The sequence below is a fragment of the Impatiens glandulifera genome, chromosome 1 (genome assembly GCF_907164915.1).
Source record: "Impatiens glandulifera chromosome 1, dImpGla2.1, whole genome shotgun sequence".
NCBI classification, from domain to species: domain Eukaryota; kingdom Viridiplantae; phylum Streptophyta; class Magnoliopsida; order Ericales; family Balsaminaceae; genus Impatiens; species Impatiens glandulifera.
The window spans coordinates 136,405,188-136,422,892 of record NC_061862.1 but is presented as its reverse complement, the minus strand read 5'-3'; the positions used below and the strand labels follow the sequence as shown (position 1 = coordinate 136,422,892).

At 31.2% G+C, this 17,705-nt stretch overlaps 1 protein-coding gene across 1 annotated transcript; it reads left to right on the top strand.

Moving 5' to 3' along the window:
* The first annotated feature begins 3,534 nt into the window (after window positions 1-3,534).
* LOC124919866 (delta-1-pyrroline-5-carboxylate synthase) lies at window positions 3,535-13,566 on the top strand. Its single transcript, XM_047460229.1, has 21 exons — window positions 3,535-3,647; window positions 3,745-3,915; window positions 4,817-4,888; window positions 4,968-5,071; window positions 5,207-5,309; window positions 6,151-6,312; window positions 6,421-6,698; window positions 7,606-7,756; window positions 8,015-8,179; window positions 8,587-8,664; window positions 8,923-9,012; window positions 9,130-9,216; window positions 9,457-9,543; window positions 9,697-9,793; window positions 9,904-10,007; window positions 10,601-10,676; window positions 10,937-11,087; window positions 11,763-11,831; window positions 11,977-12,043; window positions 12,666-12,736; window positions 13,256-13,566. The coding sequence occupies exons 2-21, from the start codon at window positions 3,853-3,855 to the stop codon at window positions 13,335-13,337; spliced, it is 2,157 nt and encodes a 718-aa protein (XP_047316185.1). The 5' UTR covers window positions 3,535-3,647; window positions 3,745-3,852; the 3' UTR covers window positions 13,338-13,566.
* Window positions 13,567-17,705: the final 4,139 nt, after the last annotated feature.

Genomic DNA, 17,705 nt, shown 5'->3' with positions numbered 1-17,705 from the left:
CCTGACTATGGAAAAAATATTTATTATTGTCCATGCCCTTCAGAAGGGGATCTAACGGCTATTGGATCTAATGCGCGGGGATATCTTAGCTATTGATATGACCTCTGTATATATATATAGTAAGAAAACAATAATTAAGAACTAGAGATTAGAAGAAAAAAGAGATAATTGATGATGTGAATTATTGTGGTGCATTGTTGTTGGCGACTTTAAGTTTTTATATCTATGATTTTGATTATTTAATAAATTCGAAGGTACATTCTTAACATTTTTGGGCATGATTCTAATCTCTAAATCACCCTCAGTAGATGAACCCTTAGACTTCTCTCCAATGTTTTATTTACTCTAAGCGGGCATTCATTCCATGACGAATCCTTAAGTTTTATCACCAATAAGCCAACACTCTCGCTATCAATGTTCGCGCACTCACATGTAATACTTCTTTTGGAGGGATTATATAAACTTTTTATACACAAAAAAAATATAATAAAAATAATTATATCTCATATACTAATATTAAATACAAATCTATTAATGATATAACATTATATATAATAAAAATTATTAAATTTAATATCCTATTTTTTTTTTCAATATATTATATAAATATATTAATAAAAATATTTTTATTTTTTTCCACTTATATATATATATTTATTATTCTAATTAAAAATATTTTTCAATATATAATAATTATATAATGTTTATTTATATCATTTTTTTCCTAACTAAATTTCTTTTAAAAAATATTAAATATTTTTTTATGTTTTATATTTATATATATATATATTTTATTATTTATTATTATATTAAAAATAAAAATATTAAAAAAATTAACTAACTAATTCAATTAAGTTTTATATCTATAATGATTTTGATCATTTAACAAATAACCAAATTCGAATATGCATTCTTATACATTTTTAGGCATGATCCTAAATTCTAAATCACCTTACTCTAAGTAGAGAAACCTACTAACATTTTTTCCATAAACGACCCTTATATTTAATTCATCAATGTTTCCGTCAAGCCAACATTTTCGTTACCAATGTTTGCGCACTCACATATAGTAATTATTTTTTTTTTGAAGGATTCGAACCATATTCTCAAATATAAAATGTTAACATTTTAACCGCTACATTGTTGAAATAGTTTTATAATTTTGTATATATATATTGTTGAAATAATTTTATAATTTTGTATATATATATATTGTTGAAATAATTTTATAATTTTGTATATATATATATATTATATATTAGATTTTGAATTATGTAAAATTTTCATACACAAAATATATAATAAAAATAATTATATAATATATATATATATATAATGATGCTTAATTTTTAAAGTGTCCGGATTGTCGGGGTCGAGAGCTGTGGTTAATTTGGATATATGTGAGAGTAAATGAATATTTGGGTCGGATTGTGGGTTGACCCGCCCATAAACTTAAAACGGTTAAAAATAAAATTAAAAATGCTATAGGTATAGTTCAAACTTGCAACTTAACAAAACAAGTACAACCTTTTAAACAACTAGGCTAAACACTTTATATTTTAAATTCAACCCAAAATTTGATAAACGCGTGACATTTTAACAATATAAGTTCACTTTTTAACTAACTAATTTATATATATATATATAATGATGCTTAATTTTTAAAGTGTCCGAATTGTCGGGTCGAGAGCTGTGGTTAATTTGAATATATGTGAGAGTAAATAGATACTTGGGTCGGATTGTGGGTTGACTCGCCCATAAAATTTTTACCGTAATATTTTTTCACGGTTTTTTATATTATTACTCGTGCAAATGCACGGCATACATGCTAGTTTATACTAATTTTAAATACAAATCTTTCTATTAATAATGATATAACATTATATATAATAAGAATGATTAAATTTATTATCCTAATTTTTCTCAATATATTAATAAAAATAATTTTTAATTTTTTTTTTCCACTTATATATATATTTCTTATTCTAATTAAAAAAACTTTTCACCTAATTTATTTTTCACTATATAATAATTATATAATGTTTATTTATATCATTTTTTTTCTAACTAATTTTTAATTTTTTTTTTGTGTTTTATATTTATATATATATATATTATTACTTATTATTATATTAAAAAATAAAAATATTAAAAAATCAACTAACTAATTATTTAAGTTTTATATTTATAATAATTTTAATTATTTAATAACAAAATTCGAGTTTACATTCTTAAACATTCTTGGGCATGATCCTAAGCTCTAAATCATCCTCCGTGGAAGAACTCTAATGCTTTCTCTCCAATATTTTTTTTTACTCTAAACTTGCATTCTCTCCATGGACGAACCTACCAATATTTGCATTAGTCAGACCAACATTTTTTCCATAGACGTACCTTAAAGTTTTTTCACCAATGTTTGCGTTACTCAAGCCAACATTCTCGTTACCAATGTTCGCGCACTCACATTTGGAGGGATTCAAACCATAGTCTCAAGTATGAAATGTTAACACTTTAATCAATACACTACTTATAATTGTTGAAATAATTTTATAATTTTGTGTATATATATATATATTTTATAATTTAAATTTTAAATTATGTAAATTTTTCATACACAAATAATATAATAAAAATAATTATATATCTTATACTAATTTTAAATACAAATATTTCTATTAATAATGATATAACACTATATATAATAAAAATTATTAAATTTATTATCTTAATTTTTCTCAATATATTAATAAAAATAATTATTTTTTTATTTTTTTCACTTATATATATATATATAAGAGAAAAAATTAATTAAAAAAAGAGAAAGCAAGACCAAAAAAAAAATAACGTAAATTATTATTGATTTTAAGCATTATTATATATTATTCATATATATATTTAACTAAATTAAGATATATCCAACTAACTACAAAAATAAAATAAAAAATCAATTAAATTAAGATATATCTTCCATCATAGATTAGAAAATATAAATTAAAGATATTTAATTTTTAAAATATATAAAAATATGTCTATATTAAAAAATATAATTTAAAACAAAAAAAAATTATACAGATATAAATACATTAAATAATAAATAAATAAAAAACACTCCCTCTCTTTCCAGAGTAGCTTGGAACTTGTTACTTATTGAATTCAGCTTCCTTTAATTAAAAAGGTTTCTAAAAATTTGGTTTGGTTTGGATGAGCATCAGAATTTGTTTTAACTTTAAATTTTTGTTTGAGTTTGTTAGATTTTTCTTAAAATTTTTCTTGTTGGACATAAACATGGTTTGTTATGCATTTAAAGTTTAAATTGTAAACTTGTTTTTTTCTGGATTATTAATAAATTATTTCAAATATATAAAAAAATAAAAATTGCATGACTACCATTTGTCCTAACAAAGAAGAAAACTAACGTCACTTGTCAATAATGGTAACCCAAGTGTTACACTTGTCTCTAATTTCTTATTATTTCAAGATTGAACTGATTTTCTTAATCTAATCTATATTCAAGAACTAACCCATATACCTTGAAGTGAACACCTCTATAACTCTGTTCATATCAACATAGCTCCATTCTCCAAAGGTCAAAAGAGGTACGAATTCGGAGGCCACCCTTTTCATCTCCATCTTCACATGTTCTTCGGGTTTGTACGGATTCTTTACTAAAATATAAAAAGATTATATTTTTATTCTCAAACAGTCTATAATAACCTTTGTTTGTTTGTATATAATGTGTAATAGTTTGCCAACCCTATCCTGGCTGGCTAGATTTTTGGCGGATTCTGCTGGGTTTATTTTCTTCATTTTGATAGAGAACCAAGAGGCGGGTTCAGCTCCATTTTATCAGACATGGCGGATTCTGTTGACTCGACAAGGACATTCGTTAATGGCGTTAGACGTGTCGTGGTCAAGGTCTTTTCTCTAACATTCTTTCTCTTTCTTATGTGTTTTGAGTTTTTACTTCTTTTTAGCTTCAGTCTTATTCTTCTTGCTGATTTTGTTTGGCGTGGATTAGCTAAGGAATGTTGTGGAACTTACACCATTTTTCCTTATTTGGCCTCCTGAGTAACATTTTCTTAGGATCTGGGTATTTTTGTTTGTAGTTGTTCAATGGCTGATTTTCATCTTGAAGATTGTTCTGATGATTTTCTGTTGATTTTCATATGCTTAATGTTGATTTTGATCTTTACACTTTTGTGAAAGACTAAAATGCCCTTTTGCACCAGCATATTAGCAACATTTTCTACAACACTGACTGGCTAGAAAAAATTGAACCCTTTGGAATGCAAAGTGTAAATCTTCTATTCCATTTCAACATTGGTGATCATTTTTCTTTCTTTCTCCTTTATGTTTTTGGTTTGGCGATGTTGTTTAATAGAAAGGTCTTTTGAATTGTTAAAATTGTTAAACCAATAGATTTGTCAAATTGAGTAATTGTTTCAAATGTGATAAGTGTATTTTGTTTATGTTATGCTTGGTTGCCTTCTGATTGAGTTCAAACTCTAGGGTTTAAACACTGCAGGAAACAAAGGTGAGACGAGAAATGTTGAACCTGTCATGATTTCATTCAATAATATTAAGTTGTAACTTACATATGTTTTTATACTAGTCTAACCCTAAATTGGAAAGGTAACTATTATCGTACTAATTTGGAAATTTGGAAAGATAAACACTATACTAATAAACTGGAAAGGTATCTACTACCATATAAATTGAAAAGATATATACTGTCCCGATGACTAATTAAAATTAATAACAATAATTAACTATGATAACCCTAATACCATTTTATAATGTTTTGTTTGATTATTAGGTTGGGACTGCTGTGGTCACTCGAGCAGATGGAAGGCTAGCACTTGGGAGACTGGGTGCTCTATGTGAACAGGTAATTACATATTCTTTTATGAAATTACTGATTAAGCCTAGAAAAACTCTTGGATCTTATTGAATCTAGATGCCTGCAGATCCAACAGCTGAATTCTGATGGATATGAGGTTATTTTGGTAACATCGGGTGCAGTTGGTGTTGGTCGTCAGCGTCTTAGATATCGTCGGCTAATTAATAGCAGGTTTGAGAAGGAAAGGGTCTCAAAATACTTTATGAGGCTTGATTTTGTCTTTGAAAAGCTTTTAATCTTTTAATTCAAACATGGTTAGAAGATATTTGATTGCGTGAAGATATTTTGTTGTTTTTGTTATTGCAGCTTTGCTGACCTCCAGAAACCACAAACTGAACTTGATGGGAAGGCATGTGCGGCTGTTGGACAAAATGGTCTTATGGCATTGTATGATACTTTGTTTAGTCAGGTAAAATAAATATTTTATCTTCGATATATTCAGTATAATGTAGTTTTCTTGGGATATAGAAATGTGAGGATTTTGATCCTCTTATTTCTTACTTTCATCTTGAAAGAATAATTATTTATAGATCCCTAAAACATGAATTTTGTTACATCCATACTAGGGCTGTGATCGTGCACATTCAAATAGCTCCATCTACTAAACTTGAACTTTTTCGAACCAAATGAGTAATAAGTTCTTTCGAGCTGTTAAAAAAATTAAACTTAACTATCACGAGTTGGAAACAAGTTTCTATAACTCATAAACTAGCTATAATCAAATTTAATGGACATTATTTAAGATGACATCATATTATAGAATTTGAAAGGTATTTTGGTGGACAATTTGATTAGAATCAGATTTGGAGCTTGTTGATACCTACTAAGGTGTCCATTCATGAATGGATGTTTTTTCACGATTCCTTGAATGTGGAAGACATGCTTAAGAGGAAATGAGTTCATCTAGAAAGTAGATGTTCACTTTGTTTTGCTAGTGAAGAATGCATTTGGCACATCCGAAACACAATTTTATCCCAATAATTGAATCGATCCAATGGTCCATTTTGATTTCTAGTGAAGTGCATTTGGAACCTTTGTTTTTTGGTTCATCTTTTGGGATGTTCTTTTTAGTTTTAGGGTCCTCAGAATTTTCATGGTGATGATCTCATTGGGACCTTCTTTGTGTTTTGTTTTTTCGATTCAGTTGTCTCACATGCTTTTGGTAATAATTTATAAAAGCATCAATATCTCAATAAAAGGACGCTGTGAGCTAATTTTCTCCATCATGATGCATTTTCTTTACACAACAGTTGGATGTTACATCAGCTCAGCTACTTGTCACTGACAATGATTTTAGAGATTCAGAGTTCAGGAAGCAACTTAATGAAAGAGTTAAATCATTGTTGGATCTTAAGGTGGTTCCAATATTTAATGAAAATGATGCTATCAGCACCAGAAGGGCTCCATATGAGGTCGGTTAACTTGTACCAAAATTTTGCAGCTTTTAGATCTCAATAGTTTCCTTGGTTCTGGACATTAGTTGTTTACTGGTTTATCTATGTTTTATTTTCTTTTTCCAGGACTCTTCTGGTATTTTCTGGGATAACGACAGTTTAGCTGCTCTACTAGCTTTAGAGCTTAAGGCTGATATCCTAGTCCTTTTGAGTGATGTAGATGGTCTTTATAGTGGTCCTCCTAGTGATCCACATTCAAAGCTAATTCACACATATATTAAGGGACATCATGATGGTGCAATTACTTTTGGTGATAAATCGAGAGTTGGAAGAGGAGGTATGACTGCCAAAGTAAAAGCAGCTGTCTATGCTGCCCATGCTGGAATACCTGTTGTTATCACCAGGTACATATTGAGCCTTTTTGGTATGCAAAATAGTTAATGTAACAAAAAATAAATTAAAAAATCATTTGGCAAAATTTCTGTAGCACAATAAGAAACTTGACAACTTTTCACACATTTTACACTAAGAAGGTTTAATCACACTTTTCATACCAAATGCAAACAAAATCATTTTCACGTTTTACTTTTGCAGTTTTCAAATATGATTGTGACAAAATAACACTTTCCAAAAAAACCCGATCTTTTCCCTGTTTCTCCACCATTTTCCTTTATCTAACTTACAATCCCGATGCTAGGTGGTATCCAGTTTAGGCTGTTTAGCATATCTTCCCTCCGTCTAACTTACCATTTTCCTTTTAGCAGACTCTGTATTATGCACTAGTATCGAGGAATTATGGGTTGTCACAGAATGATCCAAAAAAAAGTGATGAAGTTACAATAATGTACTGATCTATTTGGAATTGTTTTTTTTTTTCCGCAAAATCTCGGTCACTTTCACGATCCATTGGAACATCGCCAAAATTAAAACTGGAATATTTCGTTTAGTATAAGATTTTCTTTTGGCTCATGATCAAGATTATAGTGTGATTTTTGGCTTTATTTGGTATACAAATTTATTTATGGATCATGATTCAGATTATTTTCTAGATCATTGTGATTTTTGAATTTTTGGCAAGCATATAAATATTGATACCAAAACAACTAAATTTATTGAGACATGTTACTGTCATGTATTGAAGTTGCAAGCTTTAACCTAAAAAACAACTATAAATTGAGACACATTATGGTGAAAGTGCTCATATAAATTGGATGAAGGAACTAACACATTTCATATTGTAGGTTGAATTATATTCATTCCTTGTAAATGTTGTCTTCTGATTCTTTTATTTCCCTTAATTGTTTATAAAAGTGGCTTTGCTCCTGGCAACATCATAAAAGTGCTCCAAGGGAATCGTATTGGTACACTCTTCCATAAAGATGCACACACCTGGTCCTCCGATGGAGAAGTTGGCGCTCGCGAGATGGCTATTGCTGCTCGAGATAGTTCCAGAAAGCTACAGGTAATCCTATTGTACTATATGGTAATATAAATAAGATCCTAATCTAAAATATATAAAAATACATATATGTTAATAAAATGACCTGATTTTGGTTTATTTACATTTGTAGTTTGTTATATGTGTCCTTTGAGAATTGGAGTATAGTTTGCTTGGAACAGATTGAAATTATAGCCATGCTGATAGTAGTTAACCCCTCCCTCAGCCAATGTCTGGTAGCTGTTGTTTTAATATTTGAGCTGGAATTTTTTCGCATTGCAGGCCTTGGCTCCCGAGGATAGGCGTAAAATTTTACTGGACATAGCTGATGCCCTAGAGACGAATGAAAAGTTGATTAAAACTGAAAATGATGCAGACATTGCTGCTGCACAACAGGCAGGGTATGAAAGTTCACTGATCTCGCGACTGGCTTTGAAGACTGGGAAGGCAAGGCTATTACTCCTCTTCTATTCTACTTTACTGAAGGGAACCTGATTTTGATTACTTTAGCTTGTTACAAAATCTTTCCAGACATAACTTTGTGACAAGATTTGTGAACTTAATATTAGTAAATATAACAGTGAATAATAGTTCAATAGTGTGAACATTTTCTAAAACTCTCACTACACATGAAAAATCAACCTCCTAGTGAAAACTAACTTGTACTAATGTTCATATGTTACATAGTATTTGTATTTTGATTCCTGTCAATGTCTGTGTTCTATAAATTGCATCAAACTATGAGATGCTGTCTTTGCACCAATTTGTTACATATATAACTAAGAAAGCAAGTCCGTTTATTTCTAATAGTATTCACTTTCTTGCTTTTAAACTAAGTCTTGTACATTTTATAGATTTCCAGTCTTGCTAAATCCATTCGCACACTTGCCAACCTGGATGAACCAATTGGTCATATTCTGAAGAGAACTGAGGTGAGCAAAGTTAACTTTCAAGTGTAATTTGTTCAAGAAGCAGGATAGTGAATAAATGAAGAAGTGCAGATCTTCGTTGTTCAACTAAAAATCATGTCTTTGTAATTGTAATAACTACTTTGGCTGTAACTAGAATAGCATAAGTGCTAATAACTTGGAACCAGTGATTTGCAGCTTGTCTCTTCAGAAAAGTAAATTAAAATGTGCCAATAATTGTTGACTTTGTTCAAGGAGACTGATGCCTGCAACTCCATCTAGATTTCAGATCGTTTTATCTTGGAGAAAACATCATCTCCCTTGGGCGTCCTGTTGATTATTTTTGAGTCCCGTCCTGATGCTTTAGTTCAGGTATTTGCTTATGCAGTGCTTTTTCTTAGTTCATTATTTGCCACCATTTTTGTGTTATGTTTACTTAGATTTGTAGAGAGCAGCTTATTCATCATATACAAATTCTTATTGAAATAGATTGCTTCATTGGCAATTCGATCTGGGAATGGTTTGCTCTTGAAGGGAGGAAAGGAGGCCAAAAGGTCAAATGCAATCTTGCACAAGGTTGGTTTTCCTTCTGTTTTTCTCGTGTCTGCTATGTTTACTGAATTAATCTATAGAATATCTATCTTTATTTGTTTTCAAATGTTAAAGTTTGTATCAACAAAGTTGTTGCAAAGACAAACTTCTAATAATACAAACAATGTTTATACCAGCTCATTTGTCAGGGCACATTGAATTGGTCAAAGTAATCTTAGAATATCATGCACATTTTTCCTTATACAATCTTCTTTTTTGTTCCAGGTTATAACATCTGCAATACCGGAAACTGTTGGGTCAAGACTTATCGGACTTGTCACTTCCAGAGATGAGATCCCAGAACTGCTCAAGGTAAATATGATAAATATATTTTCCCAAAAAAAATATGATAAATATATGTAGGCCTTGTTTGATGGTTGTTTGGATTCCAAATAACCACAATTCAGATTACTCTCAAACTAGTACTCTAATATTATTGTCTACTAACATGTATATTAATTTCAGCTTGATGATGTGATTGACCTTGTGATTCCAAGAGGCAGCAATAGCCTTGTTTCTCAGATCAAGGAATCAACAAAAATTCCGGTTCTTGGTCATGCAGGTAAGAGAAGAAACTTCTCTTTCGACAATATCTGATACTGAATGTTCTAACTATAAGATTGATGTTCCTTTTGCGTAAAATATCATAGCTGTGTTTGTTCTCCTCTCCAGATGGTATTTGCCATGTTTATGTTGATAAATCCGCCAATTTGGATATGGCAAAGCGCATTGTTCTGGACTCAAAAACAGATTATCCTGCAGCCTGTAATGCAATGGTAAAGAGCCTATTTGGAAACTCTTATTTTGTCACATTATATGTCATAATCACGATCCCATTGGAAAATCACCAAAGTTAAAATTGAAAATGTTTTTTTTTTCTTTTCTTTCATTTTTGGTTTTGGTATAAGATTTTTCCTAGATCATGATTCAGATTATTTTCTGGATCTTGATCCAGATTATATTGCGATTTTTGTTATTTCATTTAGTATACAAATTATTTTCTAGATCATGATTCAAATTGTAGTGTCATGTTTTGCTTCATTTAGTATAAAAATTATTTTCTAGATAATGATCAGATTATTTTTTAGCTCATTTTGATTTTTAGAAAACATAACAAATGTAGATTTTTCCAAATCATTATTGGTTTTAACATGACAAAACTTGATAATTAAACATTCCAATATTTCATTCTCATGTAGTCATGCATGCATTCATTCCCGATGGAATGATCAAACCCCTTGGATTGGTTTCAAATGGCTGGAGGACTATACATGCAATAACCTTGTATTTGAGTAACTTATTTGATGCAGAATCTAAAGGATCCCACTTTGACTTCCTTGATTCTCTTCCTATCATATGGTTGTTTCAGGAGACACTTCTTGTTCACAAGGATTTAACACAAAATGGTGAACTGAACGAACTTATTGTAGAACTCCAGATTAAAGGTAATTTTTAATAAATTCTTTTACCAAGCAAATGATTTAATTATCAATTCATTGTAAATCAAAGAGCTGAGAAAGTACTTATCTCCAATTTAAGAATGACAGACACGCAGAAGACTTTGCTTTTGGTTTTGTTCATTCTCGATGATGCTGTAGACTCCATCCATGCATTTTAAAATCATGAATCTGATTTCAGATTAGTAACCTAAAAATCCATTCAATGCATTATTAGGAAAAGCTATTGAATTGTCCTTTCATTGTAGGTGTCACCATATATGGTGGTCCCAAGGCAAGCTCTTTGCTCAATATTCCACAGGCCTCCTCATTACATCACGAATATAGTTCACTTGCTTGCACTGTTGAAATAGTGGATAATGTTTATGGTGCCATTGATCATATACATCAACATGGAAGGTATGCCAGATTTTCCTTTTCCCACACACACGAACCAATGAATGAATTTTTAATTTTTTGAATAGTTAAAGAGCTTGTATTAATTAATAAAGTTGTCATGAAAGTGGACCAAATAGAAGGAAATGAGGGAAAGAGAAATGAAAAAGGGAGAGGAGAAAGCCTCGATATCATGCGTGATCACTTCCAAGAATGTAGTTTAGGATCTCTAAAATCAATAAGACTATGTTTGTTTATCAGGAATTGGAATTAGGGTCCAATTCCAAATTCTTTGTTTGTTTGATGACTTAAAATAAGAAATTGGAATTATAATTCCTAGATAATTGAATGTATATGGGTTTTAAGTTTTAATTTCATCCTTCTCATTTTGGAATTGCAATTATATGATTTCTCCAAAAATAGTAATCGAATTGTAACTCAAGTATTGGAATTATAATTTATAGACATCCATACCTAGCCTAAAATGAAAAGAACAATCCTAACAAAAATATCACCAGCTTCTTCCTCGAAAACTTGCTCGTTAGAATAGATTAATGTGAACCACCACTTGATCAAAGAGATCTTGATACCTTTATTGCAGTGTAGTAGCATATTCCAATGAATAAATGAAACACTTTATTGGTTCTGTATATCTGTACTACAAGTATGTTAATGTAATAATGTTCCCTTATTGTACAGTGCGCACACTGACAGTATTATCGCAGAAGACCCTGAAGTTGCAGAGGTCTTTCTATGCCAAGTTGACAGGTTTTCTTAATTGTTATTTTACAGTTATTTTTGGTCCACTACACATATTTATCATCTAATTAGTATAATTTTTAGTGGTAAGGGTTTGAGATCTTGTTTGTAAGTGTACTACTACTAAGCTGTTATTTTTGTTTGCTTATTCCAGTGCTGCTGTGTTCCACAATGCAAGCACTAGATTTTGTGATGGGGCACGTTTTGGGCTTGGTGCTGAGGTATTTCATTCTCATGCCACGTCATGTTCATATTACTTGATAAAATTCCCTGCATTGTGTGATCGTCTCTTTTGAAAAAAATGTCAACTTGAATGATAGAGACTCTTAATGCCTCTTAATGGATATTAAGAGCTTGTTTGATGTAGTTTTGTTTTTGAAATAATAGTCTTTTATTTGGGAAAAAAGCTTGTTTGATGAAAAAGTAATTTTTTTGGGTTAAATGATTCAAATATCTTTTATTTTTAATTTTGTAAAATTTTATAAAATATATAGTAAGGGTAAGTAATTTGGTATTTTGGTTGATGATTTAAATGATATGAAAGAAGAAGTCATTTATGATGTTCAGTTGGTTTATTTTGATTAAATCCAAATAATTCACATAAAACAAATTCCAAGTCATTTCATATTGTGGAATTTTTAAATAGAGAGAAAGATATACTTTGATAATACAAGTGTATGAACTAATTTTTCTCAATTTGAATCCCTAAAATATCTCAACTAATTTATTCTAATATATCTAGGAGTAAACTATATTAGAATATGTTTCCTAAATGAGCACAAAAGCAATTCATTTTCAGCACTGAGGCCAGTTTGTTTACCTTTTTCTTCCCGGCTATAACAGGTTGGAATAAGTACAGGTAGGATACATGCTCGTGGCCCTGTTGGAGTCGAAGGACTATTGACAACACGATGGTATGCTTGTCCCACCCACAACTTATACTTTATGCATCCATCCGAGTTATACTTTTTATTTTTTATGAAATGTTAAAGTTTGAATTAATAAAGTTGTCTCGAATTGTGACATGTACAACTTCTTTCCATACAAACCAGGCTATGTGGAGGTTATGATCATAATGCAACAACTTAGAGATCTAGAATGACCTAAGCCTTTAAAGGAGATAAACTATATTCAATGCTATTTCATTCATTACCCCAATAATACATACTTTACTAACCCACTAGGGAAGCTCAAGTGGTAAGAGTCGGTGTATATGAGATCAAAAGTCACGGGTTCAATTCTTACTTAGAACGCTTTAAGTTGAAGTTGGATCATGACTGAATTTTCCATGTGTTTCTTTTCCTATATGATTTAAACTGCGCAGTCATATTGAAATGAATCATGTACTGTTCTTTTTCAAGCTTTGATGCACCCAGTTATACTAATATAGGATTTATTATTATTAATTGAGTTCTTTTACATTCCTCGCACAGGATTGCTCGAGGGAGTGGTCAAATTGTAGATGGCGATAAAGGGGTTGTTTACACACACAAAGACGTCACTTTCCGAGGTTGAGTTTTTATGGGTCACGAACAAAGTATTATTAGTGCCTTTTTTACAATATTTTCAGTTATTTCGAGCAAAAATAAAATTGAGATTGGATTTTCCTTCATGTAAGAACTGGGAACTTGCTTTCTCTTTGAATTGATCTTACTGAATTTACCTTTGATGTTATATTTGTTGGAAAAAATCTTTAGTTTAAGTTGTTTTATTTAATTAAATAAAAGATCTAATCTTTAGGACATGTCTCTCTCATAATTGTTTTTATTTAGTATTTCAGTTATTAAGATCGTTTTTATTTAGTATTTCAGTTATTAAGTGGTGTTAGTGATTTTATTTTAGGTAGATTAGTTGCTTATTATTTGCTGAAGTTGTAGGCTATTTAAAACCAACTCTTTTATTAATGAAGCTGGTTAGTCATTTTGTTTTTGATAATATATTTGTTTAAGCTTAATCTATTTTAGCTTACAAGTAGTATCAGAGCCCTAAAACTAACACCATGAGAGAGAGAGAAACAATTGTGAACAATTGTGAAGAGAGTCTAAACATGAGAGAGTGAGCAACAATTTGATCAACGTGCCTCGTTTAGATGGGTAGCATTATGATCACTAGAGAAAATCTGTTGTGAATCTAATATTAACAAAGATGAGGATACTATTTATTTCCAAAGATGAGGATTCTATTTTCAAAATTACTGAGGGTTGAAATAGACGTAGTTATATTTTTTAAGAGTTATTTTATAATTTGTTAGTCTATAAATAAGGATAAAATTGTAAGGAGAGGGATTATATATTTTGGATATTCTAATTGTTATACTTTCTCTTTCTAATTATCAGAGTCGTCGCTCCTGGTAACCCTAACCTTAATAAACTCTCAATTTCTATTCAACATGTTTTTCTATTCATCATATTTCTCTTATCAATCTATTCTTCTATTCAATCTATTCTTCTACCTATTCTGTTCTTTTACCCATTCTGTTCTTCTCTATCTATTCTACGAAACTATTATTGTGGAATTTATATCGTGATTGACAGGAAGGTCACGACAAGTGGTATCAGAGCTTACGATCCTCGGACTTCCGCTGAGAATGGTGAATTCACGTAGCAAAAGTAATGAAGAAATGATCCAGAATCTGACCGAACGCATCGAGACGATGGAATCACAAATTAATGATAAGTTCTAGTTATTGTAGCTAGAGAATCTCAAAAATAAAGAAGAAATTTCTCGTAACTTCGAGATTATACAGAAAGAAACTTCTCGTAACTTCGAGATTATGCAGAAAGATAACGCTGAAAAATTTGAATCTATAATAAGGCTGTTGGAATCCAAGAATTCCAACACAAATAATAAATCAACCGAACACAAAGGAGGAGGTTCAAATACACCTCCACTACAGTCGAGATCTGGATATGAAACAACCCCTTATGAGATAGATGGGATTTACAGAAGGCCAGACAAACAGCCAATCGGACAAAATTTTGCAACAACTGGGACTCCTATCATTAATCAGAAGCAAACGACAGGTCCTAATTCGATACGGACTACGAGAGGTATGTCTATTAAGTAACCACGGATGGATCTGGACAAATTTGATGGTTCAAACCCTAGAGGATGGATCAGAAGAGTCAATAAACTTTTCGATCACTTCACCATGCCTGAAGATGAGAATTCTATTTCCAAAATTACTGAGGGTTGAAATAGACGTGGTTTTATCTTTTAAGGGTTATTTTATAATTTGTTAGTCTATAAATAAGGATAGAATTGTAAGGAGAGGGATTATATATTTTGGATATTCTAATTGTTATACTTTCTCTTTCTAATTACTAGAGCCGTCGCTCCTGGTAACCCTAACCCTAATAAACTCTCAATTTCTATTCAACCTGTTCTTCTATTCATCCTGTTTCTCTTATCAATATATTCTTCTATTCAATCTATTCTTCTACCTATTCTGTTCTTATTCTGTTCTTTTACCCATTCTGTTCTTCTCTATCTATTCTACGAAACTATTATTGTGAAATTTATATCGTGATTGACAGGAAGGTCACGATAAAATCCACATATTTTAGAATTTTGTTGAAAGATGTGTTGAAGAGCTATTTGGGCGAGGATGAACAAAAGATTGTAAGGTAAAACATTTGTCGTATCAAGCCATTGAAGAGCAAGTTTGGGAGAATGAATGAGTCAATAAATCCTTGAAATGAAGAAGGGAGAACAATCAAAGATTACTTCTCAAAAGTAATGTTAATGTCCGTTGCTAACCAAATGAGAAGTAACAGTGAGACGAAGCCTGATTCTACCGTGGTCGAACGTTAAAAGAACGAACCGTTTACCCACATTGTAGTATCTATTGAGGAGTCAAAATATACTAAAACCATGTCCATAGATGAGCTGTAAGGATCACTAACTGTCCACGAGCAAAAATTTGAAAGGGTAGACAACTATGAAGAAGAGCATGCATTGAGAAGCTCTATGTATGAAGATAGCAGAGGAATAGGACGTGGTTTGGGCAGAGACAGAGGTAGGGTCAACACATTTGATAAATCACATATGAAATGCTTTAAGTATCATAAGCTAGGACACTTTCTAGGGATGACAGTGGAGTATAGAATGCATTTATTATCACCGCCTCATTTTTATTTTGGAGGTTTTTTTAATACCATCCCCGCCCCGTTCAATTTTGTTCGGATTTGGAGAATCTCCGCGGGGCACCTTTAATAAAAAAAATTTAAAAAGTAAAAAATTATACAATAAAATTATATAAACGGATTTTTTAATATAATATATATGGTAATATATTGAAATTTTATATTATTATAAAGAAATAAACTTATTACTTCTTATAAAATATAATAAATATATATTAATAATTTAACATATTTAATTATGTTTATAGTGTTTGGGACAAAAATGGGGTGAGATCGGGGCGGGTCGGGGTGGGGGACACAAATATCATCCCCGTTCAGTTTCGGGGAAAAACCGTCCCAAACGGGACAATTCAGTTCTGTTTTTGCAGGACCGTTTCAAATTGTCATCCTTAACACTTTATATCTGAATCTCTCAATTGGAATGATAAGGAAAATTATACGCATGTAAATGAGGAAGAAGATCTTTTGTTAATGATATATGTGGAAAGACTAGAAGTTGAAGACAAAAGATGATAGATCGATTCTGGTGCTTCAACCCATGAGAAACAATGCAGACTAATAGTTGCTGGGAAAGTAAGTGTGAGGTTAAAGATAAAAGGTATAATCAAGTTATTTATGATGTTTATTATGTTCCAAAATTAATCGAAAATCTGATCAATATAAGAAAACTTCAAAAGAAAGGAATAACCATAGTAGGCAAGAGAGAGATCTACAAGCTGTATCAATCTTGTTACGGTTCCCAAATAAATGTTACGGTTCCCAAATAAATGTTACGGTCCAATTAAGCACTTAGGCTAGATGTTGTGGGATTTATATTTTCAGTTCTAAAATTCTGTTTTGATTCAATTTTCTATTATTCACCAAACTGGTTTTTGTTATGTCCATAGTAGTTGTTGTAATAATAATAACTGAATATTATTGGAAAAATCAGCTACTATATAATGTTGATCTCACTTCCCCAATGGGCATGAATGAATATATGAAAAAACTTGTGAATATTTTTAATCCCAATTATATTTTCTAATTTGGATATTTGTCTTGGACGGTTAGGTATATACCAACAATATTTCTTTCTCATCTTCGATTCTTCTTATCCTATAATATTGAAATCTTCTTTTTATAACTCTCTAGCTGCACTTTGATTAAAGATTTCCCACTCGGTCCTTAAGATCAAGAATTCTAACCCGGTTACAGATTAAGTCGTAACATCTTAGTATCAGAGCAAGGCGATTCTAAGATGATAAAAACCCTCCAGCAAGTAGAGATGAAGTCTCTTAAGGCCCTAATCGAAGGTCGACCCAACGATTAGCTTCTATGCATGCTGCCCTACAGTAGAACATGACATAATTAAGCAATAATATGGGATCGAAGGTTCAATGCCGCTGAAGAAAGATTGACAACCATTGAAAGTGGAGGGTCTATCAATGGTCAAGACATCCCCGCATTAGACCCTATGATGATGCTACTTACCACGACCCTCTCCCGAATAGGCCCTTCCACCATGGCCAACACTATGTTCCCCCAACTCGGCTCACAATGGTTGATTTCCCTCGGTTCGATGGAAACGATGTGGAAGACTGACTTATATCTGCTGAGCAATTCTTTAGGGTGGACAAGCGCTGAACCACCACTGCTGCCCAAGCCATCCAATGTTAACACGGCCTGTCCAAACACTAACCAAACTACCGACCTCAAGAATTCTTCCCAAGCGTCACTTTCCAGCATAAACTAGGGACAC